This window comes from Grampus griseus (assembly GCF_964374135.1).
Source record: "Grampus griseus genome assembly, chromosome: 1".
In the NCBI taxonomy this organism is placed as follows: domain Eukaryota; kingdom Metazoa; phylum Chordata; class Mammalia; order Artiodactyla; family Delphinidae; genus Grampus; species Grampus griseus.
The window spans coordinates 73,089,373-73,107,213 of NC_139017.1; the positions used below are offsets into that span (position 1 = coordinate 73,089,373).

The following is a 17,841-nucleotide window of genomic DNA, read 5'->3' on the forward strand; positions in this document are numbered from 1 at the left end:
GCCCCTGTGGGAGGGAGGACGAGCGGGGCGGGGGCGCTCACCCCGAGGCACGCTGCTCCTTCTAGCTGTGACAGTCTGCGCCAGGAGCGCCAGGGGCGCGCGACGGAGGGGTGCGCCCAGGGCGCTGCAGAGCAGGTGGGTGCGAGGAGAGCGCGGGGGCCGAGAGGACGCGAGTGTGAGCGAGAGCGTGTGTGTGTGTGTGTGTGTGTGTGTGTGTGTGTGTGTGTGTGTGTGTGTGTGTTAGGAGAGAGAAAACGAGAGCGCGAGCGCTCCGTGGAGAAGGATGGGAGAGGGCGCCAGGGAGGGAAAGGAGAGTGTGAGTGTTTGTATGTGTGCGTGAGCGCCTGGCCCAGGGAGTGTGCCAGAAGGGGCGTCCGGCCGGCCCAAGTCTCCGGCAGTCCGGGGGGGACTGGGGAGGACCCAAGCCAAGCTCCGAACCCTCCCTCCCGGCCGCTTCCCCTCCCAGACTCCGTGACCTTAGAACCAATCCTGGATCTTTAACTCCTTCGTCCCCGCCCCGAAGTCGCGGGCTCTTCCGAGTCTCAGCCTGCGCACTTTCCTTTAGACCCTCTTCGCGCTTCTCGGTGGCCAAACTTCTTCCTCCTCCGAGAAGCGGCACGGGTAGAAGGGGCTCTGTTGCGGGGTCGGGAAGAACTGAATAGAGAAGTGTGTGGGAACAACAGAGGGCCTCTTGCGCCCCACCTTTCCCTCTCCTCCTACCTGGTTCCGTCTGGGGAAGAGAGAAAGAGGTGCTGGTTTGGGATCTTGGTAGGAAAAAGTGTGTGTTTGGATGTGTGTCGGGGTGGTGCGGGAGGGTGACGGTTTCTGGAAAAGGCGTTAAAGTAGGTGAATCCAGGGTCCCCGTAACCAGTCCATCTAGGATCTCACCCCCTCCTCCGGTTTACAGATTGAGCGGATTAGCGGAGAAGAAGGACCAGGTAGAAGGGCGGAGTTAACTCTTTAGTTCCCCAATGGCTGTAGGAACGGGGAGGGAGAGCTTGCGGGTGTCTGGAGGAACGAACAGGTGTGATCTCAGGGTCACTGCCGGCGTGTGAGTGTGTGTTTGTCTTGAGGAGGATTATTAAAATGGGATTTGTCGGGGCGGTGGGAGACAGTGTTGGAAATGACAAGCGGCGGGGTAAATTGGGGAGAGTATTTTGGGGCACTTGACGGCTGGGTTGGGGACCGGAGAGCTGTGGAATCAGTCTGCCCTCTAATGGCCAGCAGAAGTCGTTGACCGTATTGCGCTGCCAACCTCTGCAAGCCTGTACCTAGGCAAGACCAAAGATCAGGAAACTTCTTCCGTACTGCAGATTTCCAGAGGACCTAGTACGTGTTAAGCACCGGCTGAAGGTATAAAGATTAAGACTATATATATATGTGTGTGTGTGTGTGTATATATATGTATCTCATATATATCATGTATGTATGGTCCATACATTTGAGGAGCTCTATTTGGGACAAATAGCCATAATGTTAAATAGCCATAAAGTTAAATACTACAACAGAGAGATAGGTAAATTGCTAAAAGGCCCAGATAAGGGCTATTTTGCTTGCATTAGGGCCAGGAAAATCTCCAACGAGAAATAATTCAACAAGGGTAGGAGGATGAGAAAGGTATTCTGTGCAGAGACAGCAGAATACTGAAGTCTGTTTCCTACATATTTAGGAGAATTTTGAATATTCTTATGGTCTAGAGCAAACAGTAGCCCATGGACCAACTTCAGACGGCAGGCATGTTTTGTCTGGCATGTATTCTCTCTCTCAAATATATATATGTTATATATTATATATGTATATTATATATATAATTTAATTGCCCACATTTTAAAATCAGCAGATGGCACATGAATATTTGGAATTCTGACTTGTCTTGAAATATTGGAGAGCTGGTAATCTAGGTCCTGCATCTCTCCATGAACAATAATCTGGAACCAAGTATCCATTCCTTCTTTGAAGTGAGTCTAGCTCATCACGGTTCCTATTCACCCTGTTCACTCATTTGCGTTACTGGCTTCATTAGCAGTGCATGTTTTCAACCCTGATCTATCTAGGATGTAAGGTTTATGGGTGTAAGAATGACTGAGGAGGAGAGGCAAGAAAAGACAGCAGAGGGCAGATCATGCAAGCTTTTGTGGGACAGGCATAATGTCTTTGTTCTATAACGAGGGCTCCAGAGGCTATAGAGGTAGATAGGAGGTTGGAAAAAAATTTTTTAAGTTTTATTGAGGTATGATTGTTATACCATAAGCTGTACATATTTAATGTATACAATTTGATGAGTTTGGACATATGCATATGCCCATGAAACACATCACCACAACACCAAGGTAATAAACATTTCCATCACCTCCAAACATTTCCTTGTGTCCTTTTGTGTGTGTGTGTGTGTGTGTGCACGTGAGTGTGTGTTAAGAACACCTAGCATGAGATCTACCCTCTTAACAAATTTTTAAATGTATAATACGGTCTTGTTCACTATAGGGAGATGCTTTTTAAGTAGAATCAACTGGAATTCAGGAAGAACATACAAATAACTGAAATCTAGGTGACATTGACTCATTAGTTGAGAAGCTAAAAGAAGCTGAAAGGTTTCGGGGCGAAGATAACCATTTTAGTTTATTGCTTTTGAAGTGCCTGTAGATATCCAAGTGGAGGTGTCCAATAGGCCATTGGATTAGTGGAACTGGAGCTCAGGAGAACTAGACTAGAAATCCAACTTAGTAATTGAGCTTCTCTTTCAACAATGGTGACTTAAATAATTTGTCCAATCCTCAAGCTGAGCTGCAGACAACTAAAAATGTTAGATGAAATGCTTTTTAAAATAAACGAACTAAAAGACAGTGAGAGCATGAAAGGACAGGAAAGCAGACCAGCAATAGGAGAGCTTTTACCCTAGAGTCATTCGCTGATCCAAAATTGGTGGCAGAAAATAGGCTGTGTGGGGCAAGTGAGACAAATTTGGAGTCCAAATGTCCCCAGAGGTAATTACTTAGGTAAACCACCTTTCTATTTAGGGTTAGGATCCTGAAAGGCTGCACTTCTAGGGGAAACCTAGGAGTAGGATAAACCAGAAGTAAACAGAAAATCCAGACCTGAAATAGTCAAAAGCCAAAATTAAGAACCAATTCATGAGTTTAAGAGCAAGTTGGACTCAACTGAGGAGTAAGTAATGAATTGGAAGAAAGGACAGAAGAAACCACTCAGAATGAAGCATGGATACAAAGGAATGAAAAATATAAAAGAGGGGGTTGGAGATATAAAGGATACCATGAGAAAGTCTGACACACCTTTATTTGGAGCTTAGGAGGGGGGGAAATAATAGGGTAGAAGCAATATTTAAAGAGATAATGGCTGAGAAACTTAAAAAAATAAATGAAATACATCAAGCCACAGATTCAAGAAGTTCAGCAGATCTCAAGATTAGAAAAAAAAGAAATCCATACCTGGAGCCATCAGAGTGAAGCTGCAGGAAATTAAACCAAATATAAAATCTTAAAAATAGGCAGAAAAAAGAGGATTGGTTGCCTTCGGAGGAGCAACCATTTGATTAACAACATTTTTTTCACAGCAAAAATGGAAGCCATAAAATAGTAAAATAATATTATAAATGTGCTGAAAGAAAATGACTTCCAGTTTAGAATTACATATCTAGAGAAAATGTCCTTCAAAAACAAAGGTGAAATAAAGATGTATTCAGAAAAACCAAAACCAAGAAAGTTAGCCACCAGCAGAAGGGCACTAATTCTCAAGCGGAAGGAATATTACTCCAGATGAGTGTTGGGGATACAGGAAGGAATAAAGAGCATTAAAAATGGCAAATCTCAACGACCACTGCTTTAATTAATAAGCATTAATGTCTTGTGGGATTGAACATATACACGGAATTTAAATTCTGTAAACGTATACACCTACACTTACCCAAGAGGAACAATTGCATCTCACCGCAAGAACGTTGTACAAAAATGGTCATAGCTGCTTTATACATAATGGCTCCAAAGTGGAAAGAGCCCAGATGTGCTCGCCTGTGTCTCAGCCAGTTGGAGGTCCTGAATTCATCAACAGGAGAGTGGGTAAACAAACTGTGAAATATTTATGCAATGGCATGCTACTCCTAAATAAAAAGGAACAAATTGCTGATAAATGCAAAAACATGGAAGAATCTTGAAATGTGTCAAGCAAAAGAAGCTAGACAAAAAAGAGTACATAGGGTGTGAGTCCATTTATGGGAAGAATAGACGAAACTAATCTATGATAATAGAAATTGGAATAGTGATTGTCTCTAAGGGAAGGGCAAAGGGGTATGAGTGAATTTTTTGAGGTGATAAAAATGTTCTTTATGTTAATCTGTGTGATGGGCAGAATACATTACTCAAAATTAATCGATCTGTGGACTTAAGATCTGTGCATTTTGCTGTAGTAAATAATACTACAATTAGTATATCAGTATCAATATAGTACTTTAAAAAGTCACACAACAATATATATAGTTCTGGAGGGAGTGACGGTGGCAAATGGAATTAAAGTATTCCTTCATTTTTCACGAGGAGGGTAAAAGTATTACATAAAATTAGACCTTGCCAGTTCAAGGAGGCACGTTGTAATTTTTAGGGTAACCACTAAAAGAGTAGAAAAAGAGTGTGTAACTCCCAATTGACAGAGGCAGGGAAGGAATAATAAATAGTAATCAATGCAAAACAAGGCAAGAAGGGGGAGAAACAGGATTATAGAAGGACGAAAAGCACATAGTAATATGCTTGATGTAAATGCAACCATAGTATATCCATATCTGTGGCTGTGAAACTTCGTATAAGGGTGAAATCCGCCAGAGAGGTTGTAGAGTGAGGAAAAGAGAAATGAGGGGAAACTGGGCAAATGGCAGGGGGTCTTGTCCTTCTCTCCTGTCACTTCCCTTGCGCTCTTTTCTGAGCTCTTTTTGCAAAGGCTGTCTCAGTTTCCCTGCTAGTCCCTCACCATCAGTATTTTCCCCCTCCGATTCAATCAATATACATACTCAAAGCCGCTTCTCCTGCCTAAAGTTTCTAGCCTCTGTGAACCACATCCAAACGTGTAGTGTTCACAGTCACATAAAGTCCCTTCCTGTTCCATTTCGCTTGCTGATGGCAAAAACAGCTTCTAAAGCCTGCATTTTTGAGAGAGGAAAAAGTAGGAGTATGGCTGTTACATTTATTGAAGAAATTTAAAATTAAAACTGCTAGGAAGGAAAAACAAGGAAGCACACCGATAGCAGAGGATGGTTTCGATCCATCGACCTCTGGGTTATGGGCCCAGCACGCTTCCGCTGCGCCACTCTGCTGCTTCGAAAAATGATTTTCCATGAACTGTACAGAAAGTTCTCTGAATGCTACCCATCCCGATTTATTTACACAGCACCCCCTAGTGTCTGCAAAAGTCGTTACTGTCAAGTCCGTTCTTATTGGCTAGTTCCTGACACAGTAGGCGCTTTTCATTGGTTCATAAGCCGGTTTACCAAAGTAAACCAATAGGCACAAGCGGCGGAGTACGGCGGGAGCCAATCGCGCCGGAGTTTGTTGGGACACGCCGGCAGGCCGCCTCTCCAGTTGTCTGCTCCTCGGAGGAAAGGGGCGGTTGGTGTGGCCTCCATTGTTCGGACTCTAGGACGCCATGAGGTAAGGGCTGTGGGGTGCTCTAGAGAGGTTTCGGGTATTCGACCGAAAACTGTGGGAAGTTGGGCTGAAAGAAGTCGGAGGACTTGAAAGGGCCGTGTATCTAGGGGCTGCACGGAAACCTGAGAGCTCCTGGGCTGGGAGAGTGGGGGAGGTCGGGGCCCGAGGAGGCGGGGAAACTCGGGCCGGGAATGGGGGTGGGGCCCGGGAGTGGGTAGGCAGGTTCGACACTTCGGTCTCTGGGGTGTTCAGATGAGGGGGTGTCCTCAGGTCCCAGGAGGGGCACTCCCCACCCCCCCGATCTAGACTGAGAAGGCTGGAACGTGCCTCATGCATCCTCAGTGCCAAGTGCTTGACATATAGGATATGCCTGATGCTTTTACCACGTGAGCGAATAAATGAGCAGTCACGTTAGTCTCTGAAGTCTTAGGGTTGGAGTGTCCCAGCAATTATGGGGCATTTCTTGTAGGGCTCACTGAGCCCCGTCAGCATTCAATGTGAGGTTTGATGTGATTAATTTATCCAGAAGGCGGAGGTCATGGGGGATGAGGCTGGGCACTTGGAATTGGGGGGGAGAAGTGTAAGTGGGAATGGGATCGCTTGGCTTCCAAAGGGAAGTGCAGAGCGATGGAGGTAGGCTAACTCGAAATCATGTGGCCGGTATGGTGGAGACTGCTTCAACGAGGTCAAAACAAAGTTAAAATCTATTCATGCATTTCTAGGGGTGACAGAGGCCGCGGTCGCGGCGGGCGCTTTGGTTCCAGAGGAGGCCCCGGAGGAGGGTGAGTGCCAGTTTTTAGCATCTCTGCAGCTGTTAGTTTCCATTTCAGTCATCTAAATAGGAGTTTGGAGTGGACTAATCTTACCTGCCTTTGTGAGATCCAGCTGTGGGTTAGAAGCATTCTTTGCATGCTCTCCTGGTAAATGAGTTTGGCCCCATTATGCGCAATCGGTTTGATTTCTGTGGTGAGTAATTTGGATTGTTTTTCGTATTTTAGGTTCAGGCCCTTTGTGCCACATATCCCATTTGATTTCTATTTGGTGAGTACCTTGGCCATTGTTCAACTGTGGTTGAGCCCAGCGTCTCCCTATTAATGAAGTCAGGTGGTAGTTGCAGAGAAAGGGATTAGTGAGTGGAGTTGGGGGTGGGTTTGAGTCAGCCGTATGTCGCTTTACATACGTAAACAGTGTAAGCTGGAAGGGGAAGACAGTCCCTCGGCCACAGTGGGCAGTAACATGGTTATAATCTTTGTTCTGAACAGTTAATGGTATCTCTGGCTTATCTGTTAGTGTAACAGTAGTAGGAGCTTAAATTATGGATATTCCCTCCAGCTTCTGTCCTTGTTTGAACATCTTAAGGAGTAAAAATAAGTGCTGTAGAATTTTCTGTTTTCAATTTTTTTGTGTTGTGGCAACAGAAAGAAAATCTCTGTTGTATATTATTTTTGGTAAGTAGTATGTAGTTGTTTATTTCTGGTTTAGTGTGAAATGGCCTTTCCCCGGGTCAAGCCAGCGCCTGATGAAACTTCCTTCAGTGAGGCCTTGCTGAAGAGGAATCAGGACCTTGCTCCTAACTCTGCTGAACAGGTATATTTTGGCTTCCTTCCTGAGGTTCCTCAAAGAAAGCTAAAGAAGTAAATAAGTACTGGTGAGGTTACTGTTATCAGAGCCTAAACTCCACAGAAAGTTTAATCGTTCTCCTTATTTCTCTTTGTGGGTAGAGGGAGAGCGCCAGGTGAATATATAAACAAATTACATGTGCATTCATATTTTTACTGGGGAATCTATCTTTGGGATCAAAAAGTATTCAAGGCTGGAAGGGTCAGGATATTCTCAGAGCCCGTGCAGGTATTGCTTCATCTCCTGTTGAAGGGATTAAGGGAAAATATTCAAGCTTGGTGAGAAGTTGCTTACAGTGTTTCACCTGAGGGTATTTTTGTTTCCTGCTGTCTTTCAGGCCTCTATCCTTTCTCTGGTGACAAAAATTAACAATGTGATTGACAATTTGATTGTGGCTCCAGGGACATTTGAAGTGGTGAGTTTTTGATGATTTAGTCCTAGGAAAGGGGAGCCTTGTGGAAGTTTCCTTGGCTCCTGTCTCTTATTTCTGCAGATGCCTATTCAAAGCCACTCTTAAAATAGAAAAGTACAGTGGAATTCCCTTGTAGTGCTGATCTTGGGGACCAGACTTAGATCGTTACTGTCAGCTAACCATGATGAACCAGGCTTTTCATGTGCTTATTTGGGGATATGATTTGAACTCTGCTACTTCCAAATCCGGGTAATAAGCTGTGTTGTAACTGAGTTCTGAGGGGAACTAGGCAGTCTTCTCACTTCTGAGTTTTCTTCTTGAAATCCCTTTTCCAACAGCAAATTGAAGAAGTCCGACAAGTCGGATCGTATAAAAAGGGAACGATGACTACAGGACACAATGTGGCTGACCTGGTGGTGATCCTAAAGATTTTGCCAACATGTGAGTGTACCTCTCTCTGGCCTTAGGAGCAGAAGACAGCAGTTGGATTTGAGGCATAGGGATCTTTAAAGCCCAAATTTCTTGTGAGAAAGGCTGTTTGGAAGACAAATGGGAAATTTAGTTTTTAAATGTGTGTTGTATCTGAAAGAATATGGCCAGTTACTATAAGGCAGTGTTTCTCAACTGGGGGTGATTTTGCTCCCCAGGGGATATTTGGCATTGTCTGGAGATGTTTTGGGGCTAATGTTTTTGGGTAGAGGCCAGGGTTGCTGCTAAGCATTCTGCAGTACACAAGACAGATGCTACCTCCCAACCCCAAACAAAGAATTATCCAGGCCAATATGGCATTAGTCCCACTGACAAGAAACCCTGCTGTGGAAAAAGGTGTGTGTATATAGGAGGAGGTGTCCTGTTCCCTGAGCCTTCCAGTTTCTCTGTCTCTGTGTTAGCTTCCCCTTGTAAAAGTTTCATTCAGCTGCTTGTCCTTGCTCCAGCAGAAATCAGAGTGCAGAGATGTATAGAAAAATCTACATAAATAATTGTAATCTTCATTATCTCTTGTTGTTTCAATCTAGTGGAAGCCGTTGCTGCACTAGGGAACAAGGTCGTGGAGAGCCTAAGGGCACAGGATCCTTCTGAAGGTTTGAGTTTGTTGCTGAACATGTAATTTAGTGGTCACAGGAGCCAGTTCTATGATTATAATGTCATTTTAACAAAGTCAGGTCAGGCTAGAAGGAAGAGCGAATGTAGAGTTTTAGGTTGGGGAAGTTTTGGGCAGAGTTCGCCAGCGTTCAAAATCCAGTTGATGTCCGTTACTTTTAAACTCTGTATTCTCAGTTCTGATTCTGGACTGTTGGTGTTTTTAAAAATCGATCTAGGGGACTTCCCTGGTGGTCTAGTGGTTAAGATACCCAGCTCCCAATGCAGGGGGCATGGGTTCCATCCTTGGTCGGGGAATTAAGATCCCACATGCCGCACAGTGCGGCCAGAAAGATAAATAAGTAAATAAACTTTAAAAACCCTATCTGTTCCCCCACCCTCATCCTGGATTTACCTTTGGTCATCTAATGGAAATATGAGTTTCAGCTTTTGATTTTTCTTTTTGCAGTTTTGACCATGCTGACCAATGAAACTGGCTTTGAAATCAGTTCTTCTGATGCTACAGTGAAGATTCTCATTACAACAGTGCCACCCAATCTCCGAAAACTGGACCCAGAACTCCACTGTTAGTCTTTTTATTCTGTTGCTGTTAAATTTGGGGAAATTCAAAACATGGTATAAAGTGTTGTTGAGTTTACTTAGGTCCCAAAAGGTCACATATGGAATAGCAACAAACTATGTTTACCCCCAAACTTTGCTGTCTTCCTCTGTAATTTGGAAACAGTTTTTACCAGCTTGCTAGTGAAATTGTCAAAGCCAGCATGGCCAAGAAAGCAGTTTGACGATTTAAGAAAAAGGACTGAGGAAATATTTATGGAGGGGGTAGGCTTTCAGAGAAAATTGGGGCTCTTTCATGCTTCCAGATTTGGTTTGGGGGAGGAATAGTGATTTTTGGACAGGTGACTTGCTGATCTGGGGAACACGGGGGGTGGTTTAAGGAATTACTCTGTTATCCTGTCCTCCTTTCACATTCTTGGACTGTGGCAGTGGGATTGAATTGCTTGCTCAGTAATGGGAATGTTTCATCTTGGTGGATGTCATGCTTGTCTTCTAGTGGATATCAAGGTGTTGCAGAGTGCCTTAGCAGCCATCCGACATGCCCGCTGGTTTGAGGAAAATGCTTCTCAGTCTACGTGAGTCCCTCCCTGTTTGAGTGAAGATATATCCTAATCCTTCTAACTACATTGAACAGCAGGATACCCCACCCCCCCCACCCCAATATTTCCTCTCACAGAACATTTTTGGCTGTGATCTTCTGTCTGGATTTTGATTTTTACCTTAAGTAAGCAAACTTAGGTTGAGGGAAGGGAATGTATAGTTCTGGAAATAGCTTCATCTCTGTACCTTAGGTGTGGAAGTAAAAAATCTTATTACTTTATTTTTTTTTTAGTTATAGTTGATGTACAGTATTATGTTACAGGTATACGACATAGTAATTCACAATTTTTAAAGGTTATACTCCATCTATAGTTATTATAAAATATTGGCTGTATCCCCCATGTTGTACAGTATATCCTTGTAGCTTATTTTATACATAGTAGTTTGTACCTCTTAATCCCCTATTCCTATTTTGCCCCTCCCCTCTTCCGTCTCCCCACTGGTAACCACTAGTTTGTTCTCTATATCTGTGAGTTTGTTTCCTTTTTGTTATATTCACTAGTTTGTTTCATGATCCGTTATTACTTTTAATCCTGGTTCCTCTTACCTTCAGAGTTAAAGTGCTCATCAGGCTGCTGAAGGACCTGAGGATTCGTTTCCCTGGCTTTGAGCCCCTCACTCCCTGGATACTTGACCTACTTGTAAGTAATGAAGGGCAATTGGAATTCCTGATCCTCCCTATGTTACAGTAGTTCCTCTGAAACCTACCAGAATATGAAATTTGGTACAGATTAAAAAGAAATGGGGGGGAGGGGCGGAAAGGGGAAAGAAAAACAAAGAAATCTCATTAGTGGACAAGTAATCCAATAAAGATTCAATGTTTATTATTTCTTTGGGCTTTTGGAGTATTCAGTTAAATGAGTAGTTATTACTGCACCTTTGTTTTTCTCATTACTGCTGTCATTTCGTTAATGTGGTAACGGAGAGAAATTACTGAACGAGCAGTCATTTCAGAACTGCTTCTCAGCGTTAAAATTTTAGCTAGACATTAACCAGTTTTCTTCTTGATGGTTTAAAGTTTTGTTTGAAGATAGAATTGCCACTTTATGGCACACCTACCAGATTCACTTTCTTCTAGGGGCACTATGCTGTGATGAACAACCCCACCAGACAGCCTTTGGCCCTAAATGTGGCCTACAGGTATAGCATGCTGCTTTGGGTTTGGGGCTGGATGTAAGCTGTCTTGTGTGTTCTTCTGATACCTCTCCATGTTTCAGACGATGCTTGCAGATTCTGGCTGCAGGACTCTTCCTGCCAGGGTCGGTGGGTATCACTGACCCCTGTGAGAGTGGCAACTTCAGAGTACACACAGTCATGACTCTGGAACAGCAGGTATTGGGACAGCTCTGAAATGGTCTGTTGTGCCCCACTCTTGAATATCTGGTCAGAAGGCAAAGGGAATGTGGTTTTTAGTGGTCAGGGATTTGGGGGTTCTCACAGACTTTGGTCTTGAAATTAGAAGTTGTTTTTATCTCACTTTTCATGAGAATGTTAGTCAAATAAGGTATTTTGATTTTCATTGCTAACTTACCCTTACTGTGCTCTCCCTCAGGATATGGTCTGCTACACAGCTCAGACTCTGGTCCGAATCCTCTCACATGGTGGCTTTAGGAAGATCCTTGGCCAGGAGGGTGATGCCAGCTGTGAGTGACCACTGTGGGACAGGGGTTCTTTACGGTACTCTGTGATCTACAAAGAAACTCTACACTACTCATGTTTTACTGTTTCCACTGTGTGGGTCATGACTTGTTATGTTGGGCTACTTGTCTGAAGTCACCTTTTTTCTCTTCTAGATCTTGCTTCTGAAATATCTACCTGGGATGGAGTGATAGTGACACCTTCAGAAAAGGCTTATGAGAAGCCACCAGAGAAGAAGGAAGGAGAGGAAGAGGAGGAGAATACAGAAGAACCACCTCAAGGAGAGGAAGAGGAAAGCATGGAGACTCAGGAATGACCTCCCTGTCTCTTCACCCCCTTTCTTACCCAAGAAGACTGGAGCCTAAGCTAACTGCTGCTGGGCTTTATGTGGTGGCATTTCTGAGGGATAGGGGAGACAGGAAGGAAGATTCAGAGGACACTATAGAAGGAATTGTCATTCCACTGCATTCTGAAACTGGCTTTGTAGCCAGAAGTCTCCCATTTATGACCTATGCCATCCATCTATAGTGAAGCAGGGTACCAACTTTTATCCCTAATACTCTAGAATCCCGAGCTTCTGGAAACCTCTCTCAACCAGTACTTTGTTGTTGAAATGTTGTGAACTGTTAGTGTTTGCAATTTTTTTTTTTACTAAGAAAAAAGATTAAAGTACTTCCTAGTAGGGCTCTTGGTCTTGTTTTTCCTTGGTATCTGGCAAGCTGTTTTGCTTCCTTTTTTTTGCTTTATGAACTCTTCATTGAAAATGATACTTGAGTCTTTTCATTGTGAACACTAGATCTCAATTTGAATCTATATTTGAATTAATGCAGAAGACTATTGGAACCTTTCCATATACCAGAGTAAACTGGAATACCATTTAAGCATTTATTGAATTAAATGGTTTTAGTAACACTGCTACAGTGGTCAAGCCAGTGCAGTCAACAAAAGAAGGTAGGTGGTCATTCACCTTGACTTTGCCTGCCCTTTCTAGTGTAAACAAAGGAATATTGGAAGTCACAGGTAGACGACATTCTGCCCAGGTCCAACAACCTCGCACGTAATAGAGGAAGCCCCTCCCTTGTTAATGAGGCCCGGAGATGGTAGAGGAGGTGGGCCTGGAGTATGGAGCTTAAAAAAAAAAAAATGTAGAGGCCTCAGCTCATTCTTGGAAGCAAGAACCATAATAAATCCTTTGGGATCCTGAGTCCTGCTCTACACAGGTTTCTTTGGGCCCCACATAAATGGGTAAGACTGAAGTGCTTCAAACAAACCACAGGGCTGCCCTTTTGATGTCCCAACACCTACAGGGAGTCCTGGAGGAAACAGGCAGCCGGGGAATGGTATTTGTGCTATTCTGTGACTATGGGCCCATCTTCTGGCCTGTTACTTGCTTGGGGAACCAGGGGGGTAAACTCCTGAATCCAGCATTGCCCTCCTTCGGGCTGTTTCCTTGGCAACACTGTGGTTTAGCCGCCTCAGCCGTTCCTACAAAACAAGATTGGGAATCAAATTAACTGCTCTGTGAAAGGATTTAGAGCTTGCTGTCAACGAGGCTGGAAAATATCTTAGGCTTGCTTCATCTCAACGTTACGTTTTCTAAGGTATGTAAGAACATAAATGAGAGTAACTGGGGGTTAAGGATAAGAACAGTAAGTTCTATTTTGGCTGGCATTAGTTGACAACTCCCTTTCCCCAAAAAGACTAAAAATTACGGTGACTTTCGCTGTGTTGGGGACTTCATGCCACCCCTTGAAAATCGGAGAATACCTTAAGGACTTAGAAGAACAAAGAATTACTGTTGGTAGGAAATTCCTTTACCTGGGCATTCTGTAGGATGTTATTAACCAAGACGACTCGTCGCCGGGCATTAAGGAGCTTCTTCACATAGGGGTCGAGATCCAGGGCCACTTTCTGATCCTCATTGATACGGCACAGTTCTGGGAAATGGAAGGAAGATGCAACTAAACACCTAATGGCCTTCTCGTTCTTGGAACAAGTAAGCTAGTAAATGCTATGGAAAGCACTCTTGTGCCACATGGGCACAGTCACTAGAAACTTAAGAGGAGTCCATCGGCAGCCCTGGAAGCAAGTGACAGAAACCCAGCCCCAGAGGTTGGCAAAACATAAGGTCCTGTAGTGAGTTGTAGGATCCCAGGTATACAGGGATGCTTACTCACCGGTAGCTAGGTTGTCAATTTGTTCCCGGAGCTCTACTTGGCTCTCTCTGCAAAGAGGTACAAGGCTTACACGGTCAGTTAATGGAACTCAAAAACCTAGTCCCCTATGTGTTACCTAAGTGCTCAGAAAAGCCAGCCTCTGCCCCCACCGGCAGGCCCTCCGCCGGTCTGCCCCGCCTCCAATCAGTTTCCCCAAATTCTTAGTCCCATCCGAACACCGAACTCGTCTTATCTCCGCCCTTTCTTGGCCCCGCCCCTACAAAACCAAATCGAGGAGAGGTCCCGCCCCAACCTTCCCTCTTGGGCACCTGACGGCGTGGACGTGAGAGTCAAGCTGCTGCACAGCCGGTCGCAGGAACTCGAGGAGCCCCTCGGCGAAGAGGTCGCGGCCTGCGGGCCCCGCCACGGGGGTTCCTGCCCCGGACACAGCGGCGGAACCAGCCCCCGACATCACGAACTGCCCTTACGGCCGGAACCTGCCGCGAGGGCCGCCGGGAACTGAAACCCCGCCGAAGTGCGCCGCTAGGAGGCGCCCGGGGAGTGCCAGCTCCGACCCCGGCCTGGGGTTTCTGGGAAACGCAGTTTCTGGAGCCAGCAGGGCGGGGCGAAGGGCCGGGCCCTAGAGCTACCGGGAGTTGTAGTTCTTTGTAGGCCATGAAGTGGCGGGTTTTGAAAGTCTCCAGACTTCAAGGGCTAGAAGGAACCATTTTGGGGACGCGTACGTTTTGTTTTCTCCAAAGGTGAAAAATAAATGCTTATGTCCCTAGTTGTCCATAGCTTTCCCATGTTAATTTTGTGGGAAAGCCAGATGATAGTCATAGTATAGTATATTTCTAAATTTAAGTGTATTTTTTAATGACTGAAGTATGTGCAAAACTGCATCTGAATACTATTCAGCCTTAAGAAGGAATGAAATTCTGGTACATGCTATGCGTTAAACGTGACATTATGCTAAGTGAAATAAGCCAGACACAGAAGGACAAATATTTAATGATTCTGCTTGTATGAGGTTTGTAGAACAGTCAAATTCATGGAGATAAAATGTAGTTCTATGTCCTGATCAGAACAGTGTTGCCCCTTCCGCCGTGGCAGCCATTGAGGAGCGGCAGCCATGGCTCTGCGCTACCCCATGCCTCAGCACGGGCAACAAGGTGGCCAAGAACGTGAGCAAGCCGAGGCACAAACGCCGCCGCGGGCGCCTCACCAAGCACACCAAGTTCGTGCGGGACATGATCCGGGAGGTTTGCGGCTTTGCCCTTTATGAGCGGCGGGCCATGGAGCTGCTCAAGGTCGCCAAGGACAAGTGGGCCCTCAAGTTCATCAAGAAAAGGGTGGGGACACACATCCGTGCCAAGAGGAAGAGAGAGGAGCTGAGCAATGTCCTGGCCGCCATGAGGAAGACGGCAGCCAAGAAGGACTGAGCCCTTCCCCTCTGTGCACAATAAAACTTTTCCAGAAAAAAAAAAAAAAAAGAACAGTGTTGCCAGCGGCTGGGGGGAAGGGGAAATGGGGACTTGTTGCTTAATGGATACAGAGTTTCAGTATGGGATGATTTAAAAGTTCTAGAGACTACTAGTGGTGATAGTTACATAATGTGAGTTTACTTAATGCCACTGAACTGTACACTTAAAAATGGTTAAAGTTGGGGCTTCCCTGGTGGTGCAGTGGTTGAGAGTCCGCTTGCCGATGTAGAGCACACGGGTTCGTGGCCCGGACCGGCAAGATCCCACATGCCGCGGAGCGGCTGGACCCGTGAGCCATGGCCACTGAGTCTGCGTGTCCAGAGCCTGTGCTCCGCAACGACAGAGGCCACAACAGTGTGAGGACCGCGTATCGCAAAAAAAACCAACAAAAGTTTCCCTACTTTTCTTTTGTTTTTCATGGCTTTCCAGAGCGTTTACATCTCTTGTTGAATTCTCAACAAGAGGCACGGCCCTCTGTCCTTTAAGCCCTAATGTGTTCCAGTGATTCACAATAAATGGGCACCAGAATGTTCAGCCTTGAGCTTTGATGAAATAAAGCTCCTATTTTAAGGCAAACAAGAAAAATTTAAACATGAAAATGTTCTCTGCTTGGGAATTCCCTGCTGGTCTAGTAAAAAAAAAAAAAAAAGCTCTCCCTGTTTGGGCCTCTTTTCTTCCCTCTAGTGTGCAGTGTGCGTCTGCATTATGCATTAACCAGATCTCTCCAATGTCAGAAATACCAGCTCAACCATAAAGATAAATTTTTCTTCTTCTGACGCCAACCATGTAACTCCTTAGAAGATAACATTCCTTTCTCAATCCTGTAAGGCATCAGGATGACCCACCACTCACCTTGTACATGCAGATATCTTTGGTAAACTTTATGTACAATACCAATATATCATTTCCCTTAACGACAGAGATTGCTTGCAGGACAGACTAGGTCAAATGACCTGGGGAAGATACCTAATGGAATTTCTTAGCTTAAATGTTTACTTATTACCTCATTAATGTTACTAACTATGTTACTTGTATTCTGCCTATTTTACAAGATTATTGTTTCTTGCATTACCAAATGTGTGACTGAACCTCCAATAAAAATAATGATGACTAGGCAACTTGAAACAATTGACCAAATGTATAGTTCTATAAGATCAATGATTGTAATAGCGTAACTCTAGATACAGGAAGAAACAACAAGAGCGAATCATTATCCAGACCGTAACAAACAAGTAAGACACAGTCCAGAGGCTTTTGGTTACTGTTGACAGGGCCTAGTCCGGTAATAGCACATTGGCCTATCAATGAAATCCTTTCCTGACATGGGAATGAGCATTCCTAGCACCATGAAATAAGCTGGCCATGAAATGCCTCCCAAACCTTGGTTGAAATAAAGACTGAAAGGTAGAGGATTGTAAAATAAAGAATGTTGCCCACTAGCCAGTTCTATAAGAATCAAGTCATTAGCCACTGTGGTCAATGACCTGCAGTACACCCTGAAGGGAATTTAGAATCAGGATGAGGCACTTCGTGCTCTGGGAAAACTGGCAGAACTGGCCCTCAGTTATGTGTTTTCAGGAGAAAATGTTATGATCTCAGTTTCTTGCATCTTCCCATTCTTAGAAAAGCACTAAACCATGAACTAAGATCTCTATTTCTGGAGAATAGCAGTCACCGTCTACCAAGACGTGAGCTTGATTGCACAAAGTCCTAGCCTCCCACCTTAGCTCTTTGGAACAGTCCTCAGAGTTTCTGAAAGACTGTCTCCAGCTTATAATGCTTAGGTTGGAGACTTCCCTGGTGGTCCAGTGGTTAAGACTCCACGGTCCCAATGCAGGGGACCTGGGTTCAATCCCTGGTGAGGGAAACAGATCCCACATACCGTAACTAAGAGCCTGTGTGCTGCAACGATGACCCGGTGCAGCCAAATAAATAAATAAATGTTAAAATATATATATATATATATCTCCTCAGGTTGGTTTGAATAAAATTTTCCATTTTATTTCTTTTTCCATTTCCATTTCTTAGATTGACTACTGATTAAGTTTTTCATTGACAGTTTCGTCCTCAGGAATAAAGGTGTTTAAATCACTGTGGGAGAGTGGTGGTCAGCAGCTGCAAACCTGAGACCCCAACTGTGGCAACTTTTAAAGCCTTGTACAGTTTTTGTTGTTTACTGTGTTTGTTTCCCTCTATCTTTCCCTCTAGTGATTAGAGGTAAAACTCTCAGGAGAGGCTGGGGGCTTATTTGGGGAGTAAGTGGCAAGGAAGGGGGGTAGCTAGGGCAACGGCAGCCTGCTTCATAATCAGGCTTTCAGAAGAGGAAGCCCGGGGCAAAGCGGTGTGAATGTTGAAGAGGAAAGGAAAAAGGGCCAAGTCCTTGAGGCCTGTGCCAGGGACAGAGAACAGGGGCTGGCCTTGGCTGGAAAAGAGGTTTATGATCTGTGTCTAGACAGGAAGCCCCCAAGTTAGGCCACAGCCCTTTCAGGTAACTGTTTGAAGTAGGGTTGCCAAATTTAGAAAACAGAGCAAACAAAAAACTCTGGGACACTAGGTAAATTTGAATTTCAGATAAACAACAAATAATTTTTTAGTATATTATCTAGTAATCCTACTTCAAAGGC

General features: G+C 44.6%; 2 protein-coding genes and 1 pseudogene across 3 annotated transcripts; 2 read left to right on the top strand and 1 right to left on the bottom strand.

Moving 5' to 3' along the window:
* Positions 1 to 5,557: 5,557 nt before the first annotated feature.
* ILF2 (interleukin enhancer binding factor 2) lies at positions 5,558 to 12,263 on the top strand. The gene is made up of 14 exons (XM_082652892.1): positions 5,558 to 5,651; positions 6,371 to 6,430; positions 6,647 to 6,689; positions 7,131 to 7,235; positions 7,606 to 7,683; positions 8,019 to 8,121; positions 8,697 to 8,762; positions 9,230 to 9,346; positions 9,836 to 9,914; positions 10,493 to 10,580; positions 11,018 to 11,079; positions 11,157 to 11,271; positions 11,492 to 11,582; positions 11,733 to 12,263. Exons 1-14 carry the CDS (start codon positions 5,647 to 5,649, stop codon positions 11,891 to 11,893), a joined length of 1,173 nt encoding a protein of 390 aa, XP_082509018.1. The 5' UTR covers positions 5,558 to 5,646; the 3' UTR covers positions 11,894 to 12,263.
* Positions 12,264 to 12,430: 167 nt separating this feature from the next.
* On the bottom strand, positions 12,431 to 14,243 carry SNAPIN (SNAP associated protein). Its single transcript, XM_082679425.1, has 4 exons — positions 14,063 to 14,243; positions 13,755 to 13,801; positions 13,396 to 13,514; positions 12,431 to 13,062 (listed from the first exon to the last, which is right to left on the bottom strand). Exons 1-4 carry the CDS (start codon positions 14,203 to 14,205, stop codon positions 12,961 to 12,963), a joined length of 411 nt encoding a protein of 136 aa, XP_082535551.1. The 5' UTR covers positions 14,206 to 14,243; the 3' UTR covers positions 12,431 to 12,960.
* A 622-nt stretch (positions 14,244 to 14,865) lies between these two features.
* Positions 14,866 to 15,229, top strand: LOC309823427 (large ribosomal subunit protein eL36-like; annotated as a pseudogene). The gene has a single exon. The product of its transcript is annotated as a large ribosomal subunit protein eL36-like (transcript).
* Positions 15,230 to 17,841: the final 2,612 nt, after the last annotated feature.